The sequence below is a fragment of the Saccopteryx bilineata genome, chromosome 4, assembly GCF_036850765.1.
Source record: "Saccopteryx bilineata isolate mSacBil1 chromosome 4, mSacBil1_pri_phased_curated, whole genome shotgun sequence".
NCBI lineage: Eukaryota > Metazoa > Chordata > Mammalia > Chiroptera > Emballonuridae > Saccopteryx > Saccopteryx bilineata.
Genome location: NC_089493.1, coordinates 45,224,700 through 45,251,497, shown reverse-complemented (window position 1 = coordinate 45,251,497; position 26,798 = coordinate 45,224,700). Strand labels below are relative to the sequence as shown.

At 39.7% G+C, this 26,798-nt stretch overlaps 1 protein-coding gene across 1 annotated transcript in view; it reads right to left on the bottom strand.

Annotated features, from left to right (window-relative positions):
- The window catches only part of WDHD1 (WD repeat and HMG-box DNA binding protein 1), a 68,715-nt gene that overhangs the window by 38,191 nt on the left and 3,726 nt on the right, over nt 1–26,798 (bottom strand). The window contains exons 4-12 of the mRNA XM_066277873.1: nt 17,871–17,982; nt 13,124–13,275; nt 12,314–12,425; nt 12,092–12,142; nt 10,270–10,365; nt 5,373–5,465; nt 4,061–4,167; nt 2,708–2,849; nt 744–951 (exon numbers count right to left, since the gene is read on the bottom strand). Of these exons, the coding sequence (XP_066133970.1) occupies nt 744–951; nt 2,708–2,849; nt 4,061–4,167; nt 5,373–5,465; nt 10,270–10,365; nt 12,092–12,142; nt 12,314–12,425; nt 13,124–13,275; nt 17,871–17,982 (1,073 nt within the window). The remainder of the gene's footprint in view (nt 1–743; nt 952–2,707; nt 2,850–4,060; nt 4,168–5,372; nt 5,466–10,269; nt 10,366–12,091; nt 12,143–12,313; nt 12,426–13,123; nt 13,276–17,870; nt 17,983–26,798) is intronic.

Below are 26,798 nucleotides of genomic sequence, written 5' to 3'. Positions count from 1 at the left end.
CAACCTAGGTGCTCCACTGAGGCACCTGGCCAGGGCTGTTTTGTATATACTATTCTTGACAACTTGGTTGCATTATACACTAAACATCACCTCTTAATTTGTAGGAGCCACATTTCAAGGACTCATTAACCACATGAGACTAGTGGCTCCCACACTAGACTATGTATGTCTATAGGATCTATGGTTATGACCCTTTTCTCATTACCTGTATCAGCCATTTGTGTTTTCTTTCTTTCCTGATCAGCTAAAAAAGATATTTATCCATCTTTACTAATCTTTTGAAAGAAATAACTTTTCGTTTCATTGACTTTTTAAATAGTTTTATTATTGTCAAATTCATTGAATTCTACTTTTATTATTTCCTTCTCATGCTTGCTTGTAGTTTCCTCTTCTTTTTCTAGTTTGCCAAAGCAAAAAGTTAGCTCATTAATCTGACAAATTTTCTAACATAAGTACTTAATGCTACAAATTTCACTGTATGTACTACTTTAGCTCCAGTGTATAAAGTCAATTATGACTTTAAATAAGTGGATAAAGCATTGACCTGGAATGCTGAGGTTGCTGGTTTAAAACCCCAAGCTTGTCCTGTCAGGGCACATAAGAGAAGCAATGACTATGAGTTGATGTTTCCGATCCCCCTTTCTCTCTTTCTCCTCTCTCTAAAATCAGTAAATAAATTATTTTAAAAAATTGAAAAGATTAATCGACAGGATGAACCATCACACCCATAAGTCAATTCATACCAACTGAGTTTTCATCATCTTCGAGGAAGTGACTTCGCTGTCTAGGACGACCTGAAGCCAACATGATATCATCATCCTCATCGTCATTGAAAGTCCCTTTTGAAAAAGGGTGGGTCTCAACTGCATTGTCATTTACAAAATCACCAGCATTACTCATATCATCTCCATCAAAAAGATCATTGTAATCCTTTTCCACTCTGCTAGGTACCTTGAACAAATTAATACAAATTAGAAGGTATTAGTGAACTATTTTGATAAACTTACTCAAAAGGCCATCTTTTAATATGCACCTATAAACTCTACTAAACAAATGCCCTGATAAATTAGTAAGTGTATTTATGAAGATTATGTTTATATAAGAGTCCTTACTTTAAATGTCTTATAGTCTATGAATGGGGCAGAAGTATAGGGCAGACAGGTAAAGTGAGGCAAGGCTTTATTCCTCAAAAGTCATTCTCCAGAAAAGAAGTCACAAGTCCCTAATTATAAAATATTCTCTCATTTACTTTAATTTTGAACAAAATACTAATTCGGTAAGATACTTTTTTTAAATTTCTTATAGAAGTAAAAGGAATAGAACCAACAAAAAAAACAAAAGAGGCAAAGAAATTCAAGTGAGTTAGTCATTGATTCCTAGAAATATAAACATACCATTGCATGTACTGAATATCATTATAAATAGCTTTTAAGATCACTTAAAAAAGTGAAATAGTAAGCAGGTACATTGTAGAGATCACAAATTACTCCTATAGGATGAATGAACACTGTACAAATGTCAAGCCAATAAAAACTTATAGTTTGGTATAAGAAAATCAAATAAATTCAAAAGAGACTAGCACAACCTTTTGGGTCAAAGTACATGATTGTGTTCTGGAAAACAAATGTTTAATAAAATGAGAGGACAAGAAATACTTCTAAATTCACATATTTAATTTAATATAAGTAATGAAAAACTACATGTTATAAGAAGTTATGTAAGTATTTCATCCATAGTTCGAAAAGTTTATGTAGTCAAGTTAGTAAAAAAAAAATTTTGGGTTTTTCTTAATTGGAAAATAAGGGTTTTTCCCTTACATCTATGGTGAGGCCCATAAAGTGTTAAGTTCTTGTGAGAAAAAATTATGTACTGTGATAAATAAAAGAAAAAAGGAGAAAGTGAGCCATTCTGGGTAGTAGATAGGTTTTATACGACCTTTGAACTAAAAATGTTTTCTCAATTCATTTTTTGTTTTTATCAATGTGATACATGAATATAAATTAAACAGCATTATAAAAATAAAAAGTCCTCTACACAGCCTCTAATTTTTATCTATAAAACATTTACAGGCACACTGCAATTTATAGTGCTTCCCAGATATCACATTTTTTTACAAATTAAAGGTAAAAACCCTTGATCGCCAAAAACATTATGACACATTTAAGGCCCAGAAGATGGTTAACATCTTTTAGCAATAAAGTATTAAGTGCAATATGTACATTGTTTTTTAGACATAATGCTTTGCATACTTAACAGACTACAGTATAGTATAAACATAATTTTTAAATGCAGTGGAAGAACCAAAAGATTTTTGTGACTTGTTTTATGTGACATTGGCTTCATTGCAGCGGTCTGGAACTGATCGCGCAATATGTCCGAAGCATGTCTGTATTTAATTAACAATCCCCAGAACACCCGGACAGAAAAAAAACAACAACAGTATTTCACAAAAGGTATCCTTTGGGAAGTTGAAGAATATTAATAGGCATTATTTGGAGGAAAAACAGTTTCTTAGTAAAATGTATTTGGGAAACATTAGGTTAAACAAGTTTAAACAGTTTTCTTTACTACAGGATCATTACCGAGCACCTAATATAGTCACACAAATTGTAATTTTCCAAGAAAGCAATGTAGTTTGTGCTGCTTTCCAAATCCATACACCCACAGAAAGACTTTGGAAAAATTGTTCTACCATATTCCTCATTACCTTACTGCTTGATGTCTTCCCATCGGGGTAGCAAACATTCTCCAGGAGCCCCAGATTTCCTTCTGCATCAGTATAAGCTATCCGACCACACGTAGGATGCCAGGCCAGCCCACAAATTGCATAACCTTTCTCATGTTTCACCCTAAAAATGAAAAAAATAAGTTCTTAAAATACTGTCAAGAAAAATATAAACCTGGCCCTGGCCGGTTGGCTCAGTGGTAGAGCGTCGGCCTGGTGTACAGAAGTCCCGGGTTCGATTCCCGGCCAGGGCACACAGGAGAAGCGCCCATCTGCTTCTCCACCCCTCCCCCTCTCCTTCCTCTCTGTCTCTCTCTTCCCCTCCCGCAGCCAAGGCTCCATTGGAGCAAAGATGGCCCGGGCGCTGGGGATGGCTCTGTGGCCTCTGCCTCAGGCACTAGAGTGGCTCTGGTCGCAACATAGCGACGCCCAGGATGGGCAGAGCGTCACCCCTGGTGGGCGTGCCGGGTGGATCCCGGTCGGGCGCATGTGGGAGTCTGTCTGACTGTCTCTCCCAGTTTCCAGCTTCAGAAAAATACAAAAAAAAAAAAAAAAAAAAAAAGAAAAGAAAAATATAAACTATACATTTCTTTAAAAGGTAAATTTTAGTTAAAAAATGTTAAATATTAATAACTATAGTATATATGGTGCCAGATTAATACCTGAATTATTGGGGGGATCACTTCATAAATTATATAATTGTGTAACCACTATGCTATAAACCTGAAACTAATATAAAATAATACTAAATATTGGGGAGGGCAGACTGGGGGGGGGTTGGCCGGCTCAGTGGTAGAGCATCGGCCTGGCATATGGATGTCCCGCGTTTGATTCCCAGTCAGGGCACACAGGAGAAGTGACCATCTGCTTCTCCACAACAACTCCCCTTCCTTTCTCTCTCTCTCTTCCACTCCAGCAGCAGGGCTTGAATGGTTGAGCAAGTTGGCCCCGGGCGCTGAAGACTGCTCCATAGCCTCATCTCAAGTGCTAAAAAAGCTCAGTTGCCAAGCAACAGAGCAACAGCCCAGATGCGCAGAGCATCACCAGGTAAGGGGCTTGCTGGGTGGATCTCCAGTTGGGGTGCATGCGAGAGTCTGTCTTTCTGCCTCCCCGCTTCTCACTTAAGAAAAAATAAATAAGTAATACTAAACGTCAACTGTAATTAAAAAATAAAATGGTCAAACCAACCAATCAATAAAAAAGTTACATGACTTTTGACACACCAATAGGTTTTCATTTGCATTTTGACAATCTAATCATTACAAATTTGAAATGTCTCATAAGACAAACAAAAGTCTAATTGAAATAAGAGGCAAAAGACATATTGAATCATACCTTTCCATGCAATCTCTGGTTTCCACATTCCAAACTATAATTAAACCATTAATACTCCCTGCAGCTAAATATTGCCCACAAGGAGACCATGTTACTATATTGAGAGTCTATAAAAAAAAACAAATAACAACTTTTTATAATTTAAAACTAAACACTCATCTTACCAAATTCAAATATTTATAACCTTATTCAATATATTCCATGTAACTTCTAATTAGATGATATATAAATGAAAAGAGAAAGTTTGCTTACTTTGTTCTCTTTGAATAATTTTCATTTATCACGAGCAGCTATTAATTTATCATGAGAAAATTATACTAGTACACTTTTAAAAGAAAAATCTAATAAAATGTTATTATCCTGGAAAGATATAACACAAGGTATCCTGTTAGCAGTTACCATCAAGATAAAGAGAATTAGTAAGTGAAGTCAACCTTAGTAAGCACCAATGCTCACCTACTAGGCCTCTATTTCCTTAGCTGCAAAATAGGTGTTGTGTGAGAGGGTGAGAATATAGACCAACAACTCTTTCTACTCTAAAATTCCAGAGCCTATGATTGCAAGTCTCAGTAAAACTCATTTAAAAATAAAGGTCAAGCCTCTCGACCTGACCAGGTGGTGGCGCAGTAGATAGAACGTCTGACTGGGACATGGAGGACCTAGGTTCAAAACCCCCAGGTTGCCAGCTTGAGTGCGGGCTCATCTGGTTGGAGCATGGGCTCACCAGCTTAAGCACAGAGTTGCTGGCTTGAGCATGGGATCATAGACATAAGCTCATGGTCGCTGGCTTGAGCCCAAAGGTCATTGGCTTGAAGCCCAAAGTCACTGGCCTGAGCAAGGGGTCACTTGCTCTGCTGTAGCCCCCCAGTCAAGGCACATTTGAGAAAGCAATCAATGAACAACTAAGGTGCTACAGCCAAGAATTGATACTTCTCATCTCTCTCCCTTCCTGCCCATCTGTCTCCATTAGTCCCTCTCTCTGTCTGTTAATTAATTAATTAATTAATTAAAGGTTGATTACTGAGAATGTGAGGATAACTTGTTCTAACATTATGCTAGGGTTAAATTTGAATTCTTACAAATTAAAAGATTTTGTTATAAATTTGACAAAGAAGAAGAGTCAGGACCTAGCAAAGTCCTACCTACTGTCCAGTTATGGCTAACTGAAGAACGGAAGAAGGTGGAATGCAGACACATGTACAACAGTCTAGAGTTCTCCATTTTTAACAATATTTAACTGCAACTGTATTTAGGCCAAGTATCCACTGAATATTCCCTTTAGCCTACTGAAAGTGTCACTTAAAAAACCTACCTGAGATATGAAATTATCTGAAAGATCAAACTGATTACTCCAAGTTTCTCTTCTATATAGCTTAACAGATTTTTCCACAGGAACTGCTAGTAACTATTAGAAAAGATGAACAGATTAAACATTACATTAAGTTAAATTTGAAGAGAAAGAAGGCAGAAAATTCATCTAAATAAGTTTATAAAACATATGTGTATTGTAACTAGCAACTAAAACAAAACCCAGAAAATTACTTAAAATTCTGACAAGCAAAGAACAGGTGATGGTCACTCTACTGCAGGGGTCCCCAAACTTTTTACACAGGGGGCCAGTTCACTGTCCCTCAGACTGCTGGAGGGCCGGACTACAAAGAAAACTATGAACAAATCCCTATGCACACGGCACATATCTTATTTTAAAGTAAAAAAACAAAATGGGAACAAATACAATATTTAAAATAAAGAACAACTAAATTTAAATCAACAAACTGACCAGTATTTCAATGGGAACTATGGGCCTGCTTTTGGCTAATGAGATGGTCAATGTGCTCCTCTCACTGACCACCAATGAAAGAGGTGCCCCTTCCAGAAGTGTGGTGGGGGCCGGATAAATGGCCTTAGGGGGCCGTAGTTTGGGGACCCCTGTTCTACTGCTTATATTGAAAAACAGAGTACTTGTATTTACTAGTATTTTTAATACTATTTCTTAATGTATCTTAGCCTTTCGAATCAAAAAATTCATCTAATTTATTGGAAGAAAAGAACAGAGACAGAATACTTTGAAAATCTTAAAAACAGAAAATTTATCTTCCTATATATTCTTCCAAATAGACTAGTAGAAAAAATAAAAATGGTATATTCTTCCATGCTTGTCAAAAAAAGTATTATTTACAAACAGGAAACTTAATTTTATTAATTTTAAATTAATTGGATTAATGTTTTGTAAGCAAAAAAAAAATGCATACTGGATTTCCCAACTATTTATTATCTTAACACAGATGTGCACTCGTAAAAGTTCACACGACACAGAGGGAATATATTGAAAAGCAAGTCCCCCTTTCATACCTAAATTTGGTTTCTACTTCCTGAGGGCAAATATAAGCATAAGCTATACAAGAATGTTTATGTACATATACTCAAGTATACACACAATAAACAGATGCATTTCTCTAAACCTACTGTTCTACAGCTTAATGTTTTTTACTTACCATAATGTCACTGAAGATTATTCCATGTGAGGACATACAGATATACCTCATTCTGACAGATGCTGAATATTTCACTTTCAAGAATACCACAATTTATTTAACTAATCTCCTATTAATGAACTTTTTGAATATTTTCAATCTTTTGATCCTATAAACAATGGTGCAACATTTTTGTTATAAGAGTGCATATGCATAAAGAAGCTTATAGAATATAAGCCTAGGCCCTGGCCGGTTGGCTCAGCGGTGGAGCGTCGGCCTGGCGTGCGGGGGACCCGGGTTTGATTCCCGGCCAGGGCACATAGGAGAGGCGCCCATTTGCTTCTCCACCCCTCCTCCTTCCTCTCTGTCTCTCTCTTCCCCTCCTGTAGCCAGGGCTCCATTGGAGCGGAGATGGCCCGGGCGCTGGGGATGGCTCCTTGGCCTCTGCCCCAGGCGCTAGAGTGGCTCTGGTCGCGGCAGAGCGACGCCCCGGAGGGGCAGAGCATCGCCCCCTGGTGGGCAGAGCATCACCCCTGGAGGGCGTGCTAGGTGGATCCCGGTCAGGCGCATGCGGGAGTCTGTCTGACTATCCCTGTTTCCAGCTTCAGAAAAATACAAAAAAAAAAAGAATATAAGCCTAGAAGTTGTAATGTTGGTCTTTAATTCTGATAAAAAACAACCACATTCTCTTCCACATAGTATATAATCAAAACTTTGATCTTTGACCATCTGACAAATGAAAAATAGACTATCACTGTAGCTTCAATTTGTATTTTTTTAATATGAAAGGCTGCATATATTTTCACATATTAAAAGCCACCTGTAAGCCCTGGCTTGGTAGCTCAGTTGGTTAGAGCATCATCCCAATACACCAAGGTTGTGGGTTTGATCCCCAATCAGGGCACATACAAGAATCAGCCAATGAATGCATAAATAAGTGGAACAACATACGGATGTCTCTCTAAAAATCAATAAATTTTAAAAAGTATTTTAAAAAACATCTGCTTTATCTTTTTCTGTACACTATCTGCTCATGTCCTTGTCTACCTTTCATTTTCTTCTTTCTGAAGACCTAATTAGCTTTATCAAGCAATCCATAAATCTCAAGACTTGTGCAGCAGCAACTAGGAGGGTACTCCTCCCATCTTTCTATTGGGATCCTATTGATTTATAAGAACTCTTTGTATATTAGTGAAATTAGCTTTTTCATATTGTTTCAAACTTTCCCCTGCAGTTTGTTATTGGTCTTTTGACTCTGAAAAATTTTATCCGACAAAAATACTTACTTTTTATATCATTAAATGTTAATCTTTCCTGAAATATTTCACACATACAGAAAAGTTGAAAGAATACAACAGATTCACCATGTGGTAGGACGCCTCCAAGTTGGTCCTCAATGACTCTCACTTGCTGGTTTATGCCCTTTGCCAATACAGTTACTAAGTCTCCTTTTCTCTACCTTTACCATACACTAAATTGCCATATATACTGGATCCATTTCTCTGTTTAGTAGTTATCTGTTTATTCATAAGTCAGTAGCAAACTTTTAATTTCCATAACATCATAATATGTTATATCCTTACTGGATTAGACTTTGTTCCTGTTCTTTTTTAAGACTTTACTTTTCCATATGGACTTTAGAATCATATTATGATTTCCCCAAACATCTTACTGATATTCTATATTTGAATGTTGTCCATATTACAGAAACATTAATGGAATATCTAAATATTTACATCAAAAATTTCCTTTTGGGCCCTGGACGGTTGGCTCAGTGGTAGAGCGTCGGCCTGGTGTGCAAGAGTCCCGGGTTCGATTCCTGGCCAGGGCACACAGGAGAAGCGCCCATCTGCTTCTCCACCCCTCCCCCTCTCCTTCCTCTCTGTCTCTCTCTTCCCCTCCCACAGCCAAGGCTCCACTGGAGCAAAGTTGGCCCGGGTGTTGAGGATGGATGGCTCTATGGCCTCTGCCTCAGGCTCTAGAATGGCTCTGGTTGCAACAGAGCAACGCCCCAGATGGGCAAAGCATCGCCCCCTGGTGGGTGTGCTGGGTGGATCCAAGTCGAGCGCATGCGGGAGTCTGTCTGACTGCCTCCCGGTTTCCAACTTCAGGAAAATACAAAAAATAAAAAATAAATTAAAAAAAAATTTTCCTTTTTGCCTAGCCTGTGGTGTTGCAGTAGGTAAAGTGTCGACCAACAACACTAAGGACATTGGTCTGAAATCTTGGGCTTGCCTGGTCAAGGCACATACAACAAACAATCAATGAACAACTAAAGTGAAGCAACTATGAATTGATATTTCTCGCTCTACACCTCTTCTTCTCTCTGTAAAATCAATAAATAAAATCTTTAGGCCCTGGCCAGTTGGCTCAGTGGTAGAGCGTCGGCCTGGCGTGTGGAAGGCCCGGGTTCGATTCCCGGCCAGGGCACACAGGAGAGGCGCCCATCTGCTTCTCCACCCCTCCCCCTCTCCTTCCTCTCTGTCTCTTTCTTCCCCTCCCGCAGCCGAGGCTCCACTGGAGCAAAAGATGGCTCCTTGGCTTCTGCCCCAGGCGCTAGAGTGGCTCTGGTCGCAACAGAGCGACGCCCCGGACGGGCAGAGCATCGACCCCTGGTGGGCATGCCAGGTGGATCCTGGTTGGGCGCATGCAGGAGTCTGTCTGACTGCCTCCCTGTTTGTATTTTCAGAAAAATACAAAAATAAATAAATAAATAAATAAAATCTTCAAAAAAATTTTTCTTTTTAATAGGATATAATTTTCTATTTAACAAATCTTCAACTCTTGCTAGCACGTTAAAGTTCTCTTCATCCAGAGCTTTTCTATTTCTTACTAAATTATCCCTATTTATCTATTTTATATACATTTTTAAAAAAATAAGTGTGTTGCCTGACCAAGGGGTGGCGCAACAGATAGAGAGTCAGACTGGGATGCAGAGGACCCAGGTTCAAGACCCAGAGGTCGCCAGCTTGAGCGTGGGCTCATCTGGTTAGAGCGAGGCTCACCAGCTTGGACCCAAGGTCACTGGCTTGAGCCTGGGGTTACTTGGTCTGCTGTAGTCCCAAGGTCAAGGCATATATTAGAAAGCAATCAATGAACTAAGGTGTCGCAACGAAAAACTAATGATTGATACTTCTCATCTCTCTCGTTCCTGTCTGTCCCCTCTCTCTGAGATACACTCTCTGTCTCTGTTTAAAAAAAAAAAAAAAAAAGTGTGTTAGTTTCTTCCACAATGGCTGTCTCTAATTGGCTGTTGTTTATACATAAATTATTGGTTTTGAATATACCTACCTTACTCAATTATTTTTATTAATATTTTCCTCCAGTTCATTTTCTTGGAATTTCCTTATATACAAGCATTTCAATTTACAGAAGAGCAATATTCTTCCTCCAGTCACACTTATGTCTTTCTAGTGTCTACCTGTATCTGCTAGTACACCTCCAAAATGTCAAACAGAGGTGATAGTGTGTACACAGCAAGACTATTTCCAGAGTCCTTCTATTAAACATGAATATAAGAAATATAAAAAAATTAATTCAATCATGCAAAGTGTATACTTTAAAGTTGAAATGTTCTTTAAAAAGGTTGGAATGTTTCTTAAAAGTGTTTCAATATTAATTAGTTGGCCAGGGGCTCAAAAAAAAAGTTATAATTTTCAAATTATTCTTACATTAAAAGTTGATAAAAACGAAAACAAATAATTTTTAAAGGGTTGAAATATAAGATTTACTTACCTTCCCACTTTTTGGCTGCCAAGCAAGTCTGCAGATTGATTTTGCATTTACCACATCATTCGATTTTTGTAGCAGGGGCCAACTAACAGCACATGTCTGATTAAAATAAAAATTATTTCTCTTTATAAAAATTCTCCCCAAGAGATATTCAGAACTAAATGTATTTAATAGGTGTATTCTTTAAATTTACATATAGCTCAAAAATGGCAACTTAATTCACTTTAATCTAATTATGACACTTTGATTTATCTAAATTAAAGTACTTCAGACATACAAAGAACAAAAATCTCTCTTTTCTAAAGAGCAAAATTCTTAAATAATTAAAAGAAACATTTTCTATGTAGAATAAGTAGACACTATACTCACTGAATAAACATACATACACACACACCAAAAAAACCCCAATACATTAAAATCTTAAAGTATTTACAATAATAAACTTTAGAGATTTACTATAAAATGTTACAGTGTCAAAGTCAACCCTTCTAAACAGTTCAACAATTTGAGAAAGAAACTGTGGCTATCTAGGCATATTGGTGGGGGATATTTTTCTCATCAGTCATATATCTACAAATGCCAAAGCCTCTCTAATTGCCTCAGGAAGAATTAACTGTCTCCTCTGCCAATGTAGGAGAGCACTTTCTTCATACCTCCTTTAAAACTTTTACCAAGAATAGATAAAGGGGAAAAAAAAACCACAAGCAAAATATTTTTTTTTTTTGTATTTTTCTAAAGTTGGAAACAGGGAGGCAGTCAGACAGACTCCTGCATGAGCCCGACTGGGATCCACCCGGCACGCCCACCAGGGGGCGATGCTCTGCCCATCCGGGGCATCGCTCTGTTGCATCCAGAGCCATCCTCAGCGCCCAGGCTGCCAACTTTGCTCCAATGGAGCCTCGGCTGCGGGAGGGGAAAGAGAGGTGGAGAAGCAGATGGGCACTTCTGTGTGCCCTGAACGGAAATCGAACCCGGGACTCCTACACGCCAGGCCAATGCTCTACCACTGAGCCACACGGCCAGGGCCACAAGCAAAATATTTTTAAAAAAGCAAAAAAAAAAAAAAAAAAAAGGACTTTTATCAAGCTGAGTTAGAATAGTTATGTGCCCTGGTTGGCTGGCTCAGTGGCAGAGCATCATCAGCCTGGTGTGTGGATGTCCCAGTTCAATTCCCAGTCAGGGCACACAGGAGAAGTGACCATCTGCTTCTTCACCCACTCCCTCTCCCTTCTCTCTCTCTCTCTCTCTCTGTTCTCCTCTAGCAGCCAGGTCTCAATTGTTTTGAGCGCATCAGCCCTGGGTGTAGAGGATAGCTCCATGAAACCTCCATTTTAGGCACTAAAAATAGCTCAGCTGCAAGCATGGCTCCAAATGGGCAAAGCATTGGCCCCAGATGGGGGTCGCCAGATGGATCCTGGTTGGGCCACATGCAGGAGTCCATCTGCCCTCCTCTCACTTGAAAAAAAGAATAGTTGTTATGTGACTCTCCAAATCAATGAGGTCCATTTTTTATTTTATTTTTGTATCTCCAACATCTAGGACCTAGCAGATGGTAGGGAGTTTGTAAATAAACAATAATTGAATTTCCCCCATTGATTTAGAAGACCTAAAAATGACATACAAATCTATATTGTGATTGAGTAAAAAAGCAATTAGTCTTTTTTTGATTAGTCTGATTAAGAATTTTATCACAAAACCATATTTAATGCTACTCAAAAGAAACTATAAAGAAAAAGTATTATTAATTTGACCAAATAATATGATGTGACACTCAATATATTACAGAAATGGGTTAAAAGTTTTCAATTCAAATTGATTAGTTTACCTGATCTGAAATTTGCCACACTCTGACAGATCCATCACAACTAGCTGATGCCTGCAGGAATACAACAATACATTTCTCAATAGTTATAACCACAATACTATACAGAAGCTGGTCCAATTAAGAAAGCAAAGTGTGAAATTTATCAACTGTGTGAAATTTTCTGCTAATTCTCCTACAATTTTAAACAATCAAAAAGCGAAAAAGAGAGCAGAAAAGTATTACCAGAAAGATGTCCTTAGGATCAAAGGAAAGACTTAAAACAGGGGCATCGTGTCCTCGAAATGTTTTCTGTTGGCTGCAATCCATCACATCCACAACTTTGACTAGAAAGTCACTATTAACAATAAGAGTAATGGACATGAATAAAAGCCAATACAAGATTCTCTTAAAAGCTATGACCCAAATATTTTAAAATCACAAGAATGCCATAATTTCTTTATAGCAACTTGTGACAATGACAGCCAAATTTAATGAACTGACCTTTTAGTTTTGCTCTATAAACATGCTAAAAACACAAGTCAAGATTTCCCTTTATGTTAAAATACAAACACTTCCTAAGTGGCTCCCAGAGTTACATTTTAGGCTTCTGTTATTTGCTTATCTAACTAACTACAATCCTAACCATTGTTAGAAGGACTATATCTTTTACTCCACCTCTGCAACTCACCAATTACATTTTTTCCGTAACAAATAACCACCAAGGGAAACCACAAACATCCTGACCCTACAGGCTGTTCTACCTGAAATATTTTTTAAATTTTGTATCAAACTATCATCTTTCCTCAATCTTTTTCATTTGATAAATAGACTGTCTGCAAAACAATATATATATATATATAATTTATTATTTATTATATATATATCTCAGTTTACAAGAAGCACAAGTTTATCCCCCAAAACTTTACTAGTTAAAGACTTTAATACAAAAATTAAGTGAACAAAAACATTAAGTCCTGAAAACATTACCCTGGAAGCAATAAATGAGGTCATTCTGTTCTACCATTATTTCCTTTTCTGATATCAAAGCCTTACCCAGATCCAGCAGCGATTTTTGCACCATCACTATTAAAGACCACATGGTTTGCATTTGTGGTGAAGCGAGTCAGTATGCCATCTGGATCTCCTTCAGGAAATGTGTAAACTTGAACAGTATTGTTAGATGCAGCAGTGACCAATTTTCCATTCTACAAGGAAAATAAAGGTAGGAAATATTGTCAAGACAAGTCTAAATTGATTGGGAACCTCTCCATAGTTAAACATCCTTGAAAAAAAAACTGATAAATATAGTTCATGTCAAGAGAAAAATTATCAATGTATAACTTTCCTCAAATGTACATTAGTAAGAAATATTTGCTACCTTTAGAAAATTTAATTCCCCCTTGACTAGCCAAAAATATTTAATGAGTACCTTTTTGGATTTCCAAGTGTCATGAAAGAAAAAAAAAAAATGATACAGAGAGCTTTTCAGAGAAAACATACCTAGTTTCAGTGAGGGACGAGCACATCAGAAAGCATAACCACAGCCTGACCAGGAGGGTAGTGCACTGGATAGAGTATCAGCCTGGGACGTTGAGGTCCCAGGTTCAAAACCCTGGCTTGAGCACAGGCTCACCAGCTTGAGCATGAGATCATAGACAAGACCCCATTGTCACTGGCTTGAGCAAGGGGTCACTGTCTTGGGTGGAGTCCCCAGTCAAGACCCATATGGGAAAGCAATCAATGAACAACTAAGGTGCCACAATTATGAGTTGATGTATCTTATCTCCCTCTCTTCTCTGTTTTTGTCGGTCTCACTATATAAGAAGGAAAAGAAAAAGCACAGCCCACAATGGCCTCACTACAGTTTCCAAAACAAAATCACAGTATGTACTACATGTCTTACTGGAATAGAATAAAACCTAAATGCAGAACTCAGTGTGATTGCTTAAAAACAGTAACTAAACAAAAAGTTTCATGCTTTGAAATGATTGCTTTGCAGAGCTTTTAGCTAAGAATCATAAAAGGTCATGGATCTGTACCCTTCCAAGAGATTAAATCTCAACAAACTAAATCAGGCCCTGGCAGGTTGGCTCAGTGGTAGAGGGTCATCCTAGGTTTGATTCCCAGTCAGGGCACACAGAAGAAGCAACCATCTACTTATTCACCCCTCTCTCTCTCCTCTCCCTCTATCTACCTTACCCTCCTGCAGCCATGGCTCTGTTGGAGCAAGTTGGCCCTGGGCACTGAGGATAGCTCCATGGCCTCGCCTCAGGCACTAAAAATAGCTCAGTCGCCAAGCAATGGAGCAACAGCCCCAGATGGGCAGAGTATTGCTCAGTAGGGGGCTTGCCAGGTGGATCCCAGTTGGGGGCACATGCAGGAATCTGTCTCTCTGCCTTCCTGCTACTCACTTAAGAAAAAAACAACAACTAAATCATAGCCTACTAACTCCATACAAGCTCTGATAAATCATAAGGTCAATTTATTAATTTAGACTGAATGATAAATGCCAAGAGAAACAAATGATTAAATTTTGTTAATCATATAGCAATAAAGCTCAGCCATATTTGCACATTTAGGACCCTTAGCCTACCTATAGCACTTGCTTCCACTCCACTGCAAAGAGAACTTCATAACAATAACAAGTTATCACATAGCAAAACTTGGGAGAAAACATACATCTGTTTGAATAATAGTAAAGACAATTCAAACCTAAATTGCAATGTATATTATCAAGTTCAATTACTGGAAGACTGGTAAAAAGTACTATTTATGTCTATACTGTAACTACTATAAGTCTTTAAACAATTCATAATAAACTAAACATATAAGGTTGAAGCGAAACTGACAATAATTTAAGTAAAAACAAGAAAAGAATCAACAAAAAACTAACCAATTCAAGATAATACTGATGATGTTCAGAGTCCTTTGGCAAAATTGTAGATACAGGCCCTGGCCGGTTGGCTCAGCGGTAGAGCGTCGGCCTAGCGTGCGGAGGACCTGGGTTTGATTCCTGGCCAGGGCACACAGGAGAAGCGCCCATTTGCTTCTCCACCCCTCCGCCGCGCTTTCCTCTGTCTCTCTCTTCCCCTCCCACAGCCAAGGCTCCATTGGAGCAAAGATGGCCCGGGCACTGGGGATGGCTCTGTGGCCTCTGCCTCAGGCGCTAGAGTGGCTCTGGTCGCAAATGGCGACGCCCAGGATGGGCAGAGCATCGCCCCCTGGTGGGCAGAGCATCGCCCCTGGTGGGCGTGCCGGGTGGATCCCGGTCAGGCGCATGCGGGAGTTTGTCTGACTGTCGCTCCCTGTTTCCAGCTTCAGAAAAATGAAAAAAAAAAAAAAAAATTGTAGATACAACAACTACTCACATGTGCATACCTACAGGAATGTTGCAACCTGGCTATGCTTTTCTTGAAGACATTTTTCTTAGCAGAATATTAAACTAATCATCCTTAGCTCTATTAAAGAATTTTGATAAAACATAAACAAAACTAAACCAAAAATAAGAATTTTGGTGCTTGACCAGGTGGTGGCACAGTGAATAGAGTGTCGGACTGGGATGCGGAAGACCCAGGTTCGAGACCCCGAGGTCACCAGCTTGAGCGAGGGCTCATTTGGTTTGAGCAAAAGCTCACCAGCTTGAGCCCAAGGTCGCTGGCTCAAGCAAGGGATTACTCGGTCTGCTGAAAGCCCACGGTCAAGGCACATATGAGAAAGCAATCAATGAACAACTAAGGTGCCACAATGAAAAACTGATGATTGATGCTTCTCATCTCTCTCTGTTCCTGTCTGTCTGTCCCTGTCTATCCCTCTCTGTCTCTGTAAAAAAAAAAAAAAAAAAAAATCATACACAAACAGGAGTGTTTTTCTTTTATAGATACTTCAAGTCTTCACTAATGCTGGAATTAACAATATTTTTCATCCTTGCCAATCTTCGAGGAAAAAAATCCAATTTTTTTTTTTTAATTTTTTTTTCTTTTTTGTATTTCTCTGAAGTTGGAAACGGGGAGGCAGTCAGACAGACTCCCGCATGCGCCCGACCGGGATCCACCCGGCATGCCCACCAGGGGGCGATGCTCTGCCGCGACCAGAGCCACTCTAGTGCCTGAGGCAGAGGCCACAGAGCCATCCTCAGCACCCGGGCAAACGCTGCTCCAATGGAGCCTTGGCTGCGGGAGGGGAAGAGAGAGACAGAGAGGAAGGAGAGGGGGAAGGGTGGAGAAGCAGATGGGCGCTTCTCTTGTGTGCCCTGGCCGGAAATCGAACCCAGGACTCCTGCACATCAGGCCAACGCTCTACCACTGAACCAACCGGCCAGGGCAAAAAATCCAATTGTTTAACTTGCACTTCTTTGCTGATTAGTAAAATTCAGCTTGATTTAATGTATGCTGGTCATTTAACTTCCGGTCATTTTTCTTCTGGGAATGTATTTTCCATTATATATGACCATTTAAAAAAGAATATCTAAAATATCTAAAGACCAACTCATCTACCTGAATGAGCCTGAGTTTTAAAAAAACATGAATTCTGTGGAATGATTTTGTTCAACCCAAATACAATACACACCCATCTTAAAATTCTTCACAAATAAAAAGTTTAGTGGTTTTTAGATACTTAGTTTGTAAAGTCTTTTTTTTTTTTTGTATTTTTCTGAAGCTGGAAAAGGGGAGAGACAGTCAGACAGACTCCCGCATGCGCCCGACCGGGATCCACCCGGCACGCCCACCAGGGGCGATGCTCTGCCCACCAGGGGGCGATGCTCTGCCCCTCCGGGGCTTCGCTCTGTCGCGACCAGAGCCACTCTAGCGCCTGGGGCAGAGGCCAAGGAGCCATCCCCAGCGCCCAGGCCATCCTTGCTCCAATGGAGCCTTGGCTGCGGGAGGGGAAGAGAGAGACAGAGAGGAAGGAGGGGTGGGGGTGGAGAAGCAAATGGGCACTTCTCCTATGTGCCCTGGCCGGGAATCGAACCTGGGTCCCCCACACGCCAGGCCAACGTTCTACCGCTGAGCCAACCGGCCAGGGCCTGTAAAGTCTTTCTTAAAACATATCTTCATTCTCCACGTAACCTATATCTGAAAACCTGAAAATGCAACTGAGGTGTGCCACAAAGAAAAAAAAACCTAAAGATTTAAATCTTTCTTTAAAAAAAAGGTACATCTTGCATACTTTAATTGGTTCACCATTAATATCCATTAATCACCTTTATTAAACCATTCAGATTATATCTGTAAAAATTTGCGACAAGTTATGGCACTATACATTTTAAAATACTATTTCATAAGAAAAAGAAACAAGATATATCTATATTCAAAACTTATAAAAATACTTTTCAGGGCCCTGGCCGGTTTGCTCAGTGGTAGAGCGTCGGCCTGGCGTGCGGAAGTCCCGGGTTTGATTCCCAGCCAGGGCACACAGGATAAGCGCCCATCTGCTTCTCCACCCCTCCACCTCTCCTTCCTGTCTCTCTCTTCCCCTCCCGCAGTCGAGGCTACACTAGAGCAAAGATGGCCCGGGCGCTGGGGATGGCTCCTCGGCCTCTGCCCCAGGCGCTAGAGTGGATCTGGTCGCAACAGAGCGACACCCCGGAGAAGCAGACCATCGCCCCCTGGTGGGCAGAGCGTAGCCCCCTGGTCGGCGTGCAGGGTGGATCCCGATCGGGCGCATGCGAGAGTCTATCTGACTGTCTCTCCCCGTTTCCGGCTTCAGAAAAATAGAGAAAAAAAAATACTTTTCATCCAAGCATAAAAAAAATCACATAGCAGTACAATTTCACATCAGTTGCTGTAATTGCTTTTAATACCTTCAAAGCACATGAATATGCCTTTTCTCCGACATTAATGGACTTAGGATCATCATCATCCAAGTCTTCCCAAATCCTCACATCACCATCACTTCCACAAGTCACAATACAACTGTAAAGGAAACACACCCATTAAAAAGTCACTCTGTTTTCAGGCCTATTTGTTTGGAATGCTTAGTTTTTTAAATAAAATCAAGGTATTAGACAATATGTTTTTACATTTTACATTCATAAACCTCAATAACAAAGACTGCCAACCTCCCATGCGAAAAAATAAAACATGAGTTTTATGTAAAAGCAGGAACCAGGTCTCCCTTGCTGATCATGTCTCTAGCATAAAGCAGTCTCTGCTGTATAGAAACCTTGATAAATGTTTGTTGAATGAATAAAAGAATGCAAGAGCTCAATTATCCATAGCTGATTATAGAAATCACTACCTTTCACTCTCAAATCTTATTTTATACCTTGTCTTTCAAGTGCTTTTATTCATCAGGTATGTGTCCTATCTAGAAAAGCAAATGAAATATAAAAATAAAACAAAAAATGACAAAGAGAAGTCATAAAAAGTACTGTGGATGTTCAGAAGAAAAAGATTAACTCCCACCTGAAAATCAGAAGGATGGTATTATATTTACACTGGGAAGTCAAAGGACAAGAAAGATAAGCTGACACTGGTGAAAAAAGCAGTTTCAAACAAAGCATATGAACCAAAATATGAAATTAGTAAAGCTTGGGGGAGTTTACCTAGAGCAGACAGTCCAAGAAATTGAGAAAGAAAATGTGGATTGAGATCATTCTATTATATTTAGGATAACCTTAATGCCAGCGTGAGGAACTTGGACTCCCTTCTATAGAAAATAAAAAGGACTGTTAAGTTATCAGTTTGCCCAGGACATTCCTGTTTTATGCATCTAGACGACTGAGCATCTGTCCTCGATTATAACTTGTGTCAAAATTGGTTTGAGTGGGTTTGACAAACCTCTTTGCACTTCCAGCTTCTGTCATGATATTTTTTAGTATTGTAAAAAGTGCAATGAATAAAGTTCTCACTTTAATACACAGGTAAATGTGAAAACAGTGATAACTCCTTTCTTGATGCAAAATTACTCCTTTCAAGGATAACAGGTGTGAACTGATAAAAATCAAGCGAGTCAAATGTGAGCCCTTAGAAAAAGTAATTTCTTCCAGTATCCAATGGTGATGAGAGAAAATATTTCATATTATTGTACCTACCAACTATTTGGTTTATCAGCCAAAGGATATGTACCAAGCTGCAGATGCCAATTGGTGGGGCCAGTGGGAAATAATAGTGAAATACAGTGGAATTAATGAGAAATATATGCAGGAAATAGTTAAGTACTCCTTTGAAGAGCTTTTAGAGTTGTTTGAACAGTCTTCCTACAGTGTTTTTGTCAATTTACTGTAGGAATATAACAACTTATTAATTTTTTAAATGTTTATTTTGTTGACATTAGAGAGAGAAGGGAGAGAGAGATATAAACACAGATCTGCTCCTGTATGAGCCCCGACCGGGGATGGAACCAGCAACCTCTACACTTCAGGATGATGCCTAACCAACCGAGCTATCCAGCCAGGGTACTACTTACTAATTTTAACATTGACTTTGATTTTTAAATTTTGCAGAAAAACAAAACATTTTCAGTAGCAATAAACTGTAGAAAAATATATCAAATATGTGTTTAATAAAAAATAATAAACATTTGCCTCTTAAGCACTTGTTAATAAAAGTATAATTTAAAACAAAATCTTAGTTGACTTTACATGGGGGCTAATAACACCAACCACAGGAAAGTCTGAAGAGACACAACTCCTGAAGAAGCATCAGCATTTACACTGTAAGTCCGCAGTCAACTTGAGACTGCCTGAAAGCCATGCTTCCGCAGCTGCAGAGTGTGCAGCTGGTCAATCATAACTGCTGCCCAAAAGAACTTTCTGAAAGGATGGAAATGTTCTACATCTGGCTACTGAGCAATTGAAATGTGGTTAGTGGGGCTGAAGAACTGAATTTTTATTTATTCATTTTAGAGAGGGGGGAGAGAGAGAGAGAGAGAGAGAGAGAGAAAGGGGGGAGGAGCAGGAAGCATCAACTCCTATATGTGCCTTGACCAGGCAAGCCCAGGGTTTCAAACCAGCAACCTCAGGGTTCCAGGTCAATGCTTTATCCACTGCACCACCACAGGTTATACAGTAAATAAAGTTTTAATTTACTTAGTATTAAATAACATATCTAAATAGTTACAAGTGGCTAATAACTACTGTGTTGAACAGTGAAGCATTAAAACAAATGACAGTTATTTTAAATAAATTTTGTTCATTTTTCACTCTAAGCTCTCTAGTAGAAGTTTGAAAAGTGAAGTGATAGCTGTTAATGGTTGTTTCCGTTGGTAAAAGAGCTTTTCAAACAGTTAAATGATACTGGTTTTATATTAATGTCATCAGAAGTCTGAAACAGAAAGTCAGTCAGATTTATTCCAATAGTGGTGTAGTGTTCCCCTCAGTTCATGGAAACAAAGTACAGCTCTGTAAGTTCACTCTGTTGAACGTGAATCACCTGACATCATTGGAAATTCTATCCAACTTCATTTGAAAAGTTCAATGCTAAAGATAAAATTCTTAATTTTTACAGTAATACACATTCTCATGGAGCATAACACTTATATAAACAATGCTCTTACTAATTAATCTATTTGGAACTGGAATTATAATTCATAATTGTGCCCAAATGAGCTGTGATAATATACCAAACAGAAGCCATCCATACACCTGACATGTTCACATTTTGACAACAAAAATTTTGTAACAAACTGATATTAAACATTCAAAAATACTTCTTTCTCTGTCATCTATCATCAACTATATCTTTAATATATCTGAGCCTTTGAAGAGTGACTTTATAAAACTTGTATCATAGCCTGACCGGGCGGTGGTGCAGTGGATAGAGCGTTGGACTGGGATGTGGAAGACCCAGGTTCGAGACCCCGAGGTCACCAGCTTGAGCGAGGGCTCATCTGGTTTAAGCAAAAGCTCACCAGCTTGAGCCCAAGGTCGCTGGCTCGAGCAAGGGGTTACTGGGTCTGCTGAAGGCCCACAGTCAAGGCACGTATGAGAAGGCAATCAATGAACAATTAAGGTGTTGCAGTGTGCAACGAAAAACTAATGATTGATGCTTCTCATCTCTCTGTTCCTGTCTGTCTGTCCCTGTCTATCCCTCTCTCTGACTCTCTTTTTGTCTCTGTAGGAAAAAAAAAAACTTGTGTCATATAATGATGGTATTATTATTATTGGAAATAAGTACTTTAAATTCTAGTTGCATTATGTTCAAAATTAGAACTCTTTAATCAAAGCCTTCAACTTAAGCCTTTGAAGCTTTTAGTGAAATGCAATTAATGAAAACAAAACTGTACAGAAAGACATTGAAATTTTTCCCTACAAAAGCAAATAAAAATTGAACAAATTATACATTAAAAGCTGAAAAACTGAATGACTACTGGTAAGTTTGAAATTCTGTAACTGCACTTTGGAATATACTGGCTTATGAGATCTGACAGAACTCTTTTTAATAGTATAAATTTATGTTCTATGCCAGAATAAAATGAAGTAGGCTTAAAGTTTGTGAAATATTCAAAAGAATCATAAATAGACAACTCACTTGATTATATTTTGTCTTTAAAAATACTGAACACCTTATTATTGAAAAAGGATAATCTGAATGCTGGTAAAAAGACAGAACCTAAAAAATACTAAAGCCAAGCCTGACTAGGCAATGTCACAGTGGATAAAGCACGGGCCTGGGACACAAGGGACCCAGTGTCCGAAACCCTGAGGTCACCAGCCTGAGCATAGGCTCATCCGGCTAGAGAGCGGGGTCACTGGCTTGAGCGTGGAGTCATAGACAAGATCCCAGTCGCTGGCTTGAGCAAAAGGTCACTGGCTCGGCTGCAGCCCCCTGCCCCACCCTTAAGGCACATGAGAACGCAATCAATGAACTAAGATGCCACAACGAAGGACTGATTCTTCTCATCTCTCTCCCTTCCTGCCTGTCTGTCCCTATCTGGCCCTCTCTCTCTGTCTCTCTCTCTCTCTCTCTCTCTGCCTCAAAAAGAAAAAAAATACTGAAACCAAAATATTTATAAAATAATTTTTTTTTTAAATTCAGACTCTTCCATTTAGTAGAATTTGCTCTGAATTTACAAGGTACATGAGAACCATAATAGAGTATTTTCTTATTGAAAAATACTGTGATCTTAAGAAAAGAATTAACTGAAGGTCTCACTTCAAATTTATTAACCATAAAATACAATTCTGAAAACGACTGCAGTCAATTTTTTTAAGAAAAATAAAAATAAGACCATATTGAAAAAAAATTTCTTTTCAAAAAAAATATCAGCAACACAATGTTAGAGACAGGCTAAAAAAAAACCAATTCAAGTACATGAATATGTACCAAGACTGTTCTACGTGTTAGTGTTTAGATTATATGCCTAGATTATTACTTTAATCATGTTTGGATAATCAATGTAAAGAGATGTCACAAATGTTTTTTAGGAAATATGGTTTTAAAATAGTTTTCCCCTGGCCGGTTGGCTCAGTGGTAGAGCGTCGGCCTGGCGTGCAGAAGTCCCGGGTTCGATTCCCAGCCAGGGCACATAGGAGAAGCGCCCATCTGCTTCTCCAACCCTCCCCCTCTCCTTCCTCTCTGTCTCTCTCTTCCCCTCCCGCAGCCGCGGCTCCATTGGAGCAAAGATGGCCTGGGCGCTGGGGATGGCTTCTTGGCCTCTGCCCCAGGCACTGGAGTGGCTCTGGTCGCAACAGAGCGACGCCCCGGAGGGGCAGAGCATCACCCCCTGGTGGGCGTGCTGGGTGGATCCCTGTCGGGCGCATGCGGGAGTCTGTCTGAATGTTATAGACCTACAGCCTGACCTGTGTGTGGTAGCAAAGTGGATAAAGCATCAACTTGGTATGATGAGGTTGCCAGCTGGAAACTTTGGGCTTGCCCAGTCAAGGCACATATGAGAAGCAACTACTGCTAACTGATGCTTCCTGCTCCTCCCCCCATCCTCTCTCTCTGTCTTCCCTCTAAAATCAGTAAATAAAATCTAAAGAAAAAAGAAAAGAAATGTTATAGACCTACAAGAACAGAATAATTTGCCAATCAATAAATACGTAATTCAAAATATTATAGTTTTAGTTGTAATTCTCTTGAAATCCTCCTCTCGATTCTGAAAAGCATCCCAGTTTATTTTTACTAACTTTTTTATTTTATTGATTTTAGAGAGAGAGGAGGGATAGAGAAAGAAACATCAATTTGTTGTTTCACTTATTTAAGCATTTGTTGGTTGTTTCTTGTATGTGCCCTGACTGGGGAGTGAACTCACAATCTTGGCTTACTGGGATGACTCTAACTGAGCTACCCAGCCAGAGCAAAGGCGTCCTAGTTTGGATGATAAATTAAGAAATCCACTGTAAGTTTCTGATCATAAGGACTAATTCCATCAATGCTTTTAACTTCTTTCGTAAGTAACTACAAAAAGCCAATGATTATGAAAGCATTCTCACCATCTGGATTCACTATCCTCACAGAGCAATGTTCTTCGCTCATCGGATCACCCCTTCTTGACCGTTTCACTGGGTCTCATGAGATTCATAGTCAGGCACCAGCAAAATTTCTATATCATCAGCTCTTTTTCTCAACATTCCTCTAAGGACACTGCTTCCTCTTAATCTCTCTTAAGTGGTAGCTGATTTCTCTTCTACATTCCTCTGGGTCCTAGAGGTGGACCTTCCCTGCATTTTATTACCACATGCATTCTATTGTCAACCCCTCTCTCTTAAAAAAAAAAAAAGCTTGAAGCTGCCTTTAGACCACCTATAGATTCTTAAGGAGAAACCCCCCCCTACTTCTCTAAGAATTTTTAGTACAATGCTCATTGTAGTTCTCTAACAACACTATTCCTATTACAATTCTTAGAATTTTCAGTATGCGTATTGGAGAAATCTTCTGATACTGGATCTTGTCCTATGTCTCACTCAGACTCCCACAGTTGTAGTCTAGATTTTGTCTTTACCAATAGAGCACTGCTCCATAATCTCAACTTCAATTATCCTAATCACTTTCACATGACATTCTTAATATCCCAGGATCTACAATCTTTTGAAACTACCTTTTCACTGCCTTTCCCTTCAAGTTCTCATTCCTCCTAACCTGGCTTAGATTCCATAGTCTGTTACTAAAATCATTTCTCTGCATGACCCTCAAACCCCTTGGCCCTCGCTGACTTTGTCATAATTACCAGGCAAAACCCCAACCCTGGTTACATCTCTCTATAAATAAATTTACACTTGCAGAACTAAATAAGGCTGGAGAAAAACATATACAGTAACTAGGTTACAGGTCTCACTTTAAATTCATGATCACTAACCTAAGGTAGGCCATTAGTGCTACCCAGCAATTCAATTATATTCCTTGTTCATTCAATTTTCCCTCTCTTCTACCTATCCCATATCTCCTTTTTTCAAACCTCCACTTCCTCCCCACTCCCAACTAATCACTTCACTCCTATTCACTGAGAAAACAAAAGCAATCTATAGAAATTAGCCACATGTTCTCCCCACAGCATATATATGGGGGTCCTCAGGTTACGACAGTCTTGACATATGACGTCTTAAGTTTACAGTGCTCACTCTCATAAACACTTAAAAAAATTGAGACGTGGCCCTGGCCGGTTGGCTCAGCGGTAGAGTGTCGGCCTGGCGTGCAGGGGACCTGGGTTCGATTCCCGGCAGGGTACATAGGAGAGGCGTCCATTTGCTTCTCCACCCCCCTCCCCTCCTTCCTCTCTGTCTCTCTCTTCCCCTCCCGCAGCCAAGGCTCCATTGGAGCAAAGATGGCCCGGGCGCTGGGGATGGCTCCTTGGCCTCTGCCCCAAGCGCTAGAGTGGCTCTGGTCGTGGCAGAGCGACGCCCTGGAGGGGCAGAGCATCGCCCCTGGTGGGCGTGCCGGGTGGATCCCGGTCGGGCACATGCGGGAGTCTGTCTGAATGTCTCTCCCCGTTTCCAGCTTCAGAAAAATACAAAAAAAAAAAAAATGGTGTTTTAGCTTACACCATTAGACGACATGGGCAAACTAGTTTGGTTGTGCAGCACAGTAACAGCTTATACGTGACACAGTAACAGCTTATACGTGAGGTAGATGGCATCACCCAGTACACTTACCTACGCCATTTGGACTGTTAAAAGCACAAGTGTTTCATTTGTGTTAGGCTAGGGTGTGTTTCGACTTACACCAAAATTCAGGTTATGTCACTATCACAGGAACAGAACTGTATAGTAACCGGAGGACCCCCTGTATACATGTGGCTAATTTCTATAGATAGCTTTTATCACTCCACATACGAATCTGACTGTGCTTCTCCAACCTTTGGCCAATCTCTCCCTCTTGTGTACAACACACTAGCCTCTCACACTTAATCAGGACATCACTTCAGGATTACTCCCCCTTTCTTCTATAAAGTCAATTGCTATTTCTCCATTATTGGATCATCTCCATTCACATACAGATGTGGTAATCTCTCTCACCCTAAAACAAAACAAAAATCTTTCCTGACCCCACACTCCTATACAACTACCCTCATTCTTTGAGTGGCATACTCATTAACTTTGATTCCTCCCTTTCCAGTCTCTTGAATCCAATACCAACTAGATTTTCAGTCTTACCACTCCATAAAAAAGCTCATCCACGGCCTGCACATCCCTAAAGCTAATGGTGAAATCCCAGTCCTAAATCTGACCCACAACCAATAATGACAATGATGATAATGATGACAACCACAAACACAACAGCTACCATTTATCAAGTCCTTACTACGTACCAGTTACCATGCTAAGTACTTCGTATACATTTTAGTATTTCCACCTCAAAATGCTTACTTCAGCCTTGGCCAAGTAACTCAGTTGGTTAGAGCAGTGGTCCCCAACCCCTGGGCTGCAGACCGGTACTGGTCCATGGGCCATGTGGTACCGGTCCACAGAGAAAGAATAAATAACTTACATTATTTTCGTTTTATTTATATTTAAGTCTGAACGATGTTTTATTTTTTAAAAATGATCAGATTCCCTCTGTTACATCCGTCTAAGGCTCAGTCTTGACACTTGTCTCGGTCACGTGATACATTTATCCGTCCCACCCTAAAGGCCGGTCCGTAAAAATATTTTCTGACATTAAACTGGTCTGTGGCCTAAAAAAGGTTGGGGACCACTGGGTTAGAGTATTGTCCCAATACTCCAAGGTTATGGGTTTGATCCCTGGTCAGGGCACATACTATAATCAACCAACAAGTGCATAAATAAGTGGAACAAGTAGATGTTTCTCTTTTTCTCTCTCTCTTTCTTATCTCTCCAAAATCAAAAATTTTTTTAAATGTTTACTTCATTTGGCCTTCAGATATCATTCTTATATCTTACTTTTCTACGTTTCTAGCCACCCCTTCTTCGTTTCCTTAACTGGATCCTTCTTCTCTAACTTGATTATAATTTTTTTTTTTGACAGAGACAGAGAGAGAGTCTGAGAGAGCGACAGATAGGGACAGACAGGGAGAGAGAGAGATGAGAAGCATCAATTCTTCACTGAGGCACCTTAGTTGTTTATTGATTGCTTTCTCATATTTGCCTTGACCCGGGGGCTACAGCCGAGTGAGTGACCCCTTGCTCAAGCCAACTACCTTGGGCTCAAGCTGGTGGGCTTTGCTCAAACCAGATGAATCCATGCTCACGCCGGTGACCTTGGGGTTTCGAACCTGGGTCCTCCACGTCCCAGTCCGATGCTCTATCCACTGTGCCCCGCCTGGTCAGGTGATTCTAAATATTTTTAATTGTTCGAGGGCTTAGACCTTGAATCTTTTTTCTAAAGTA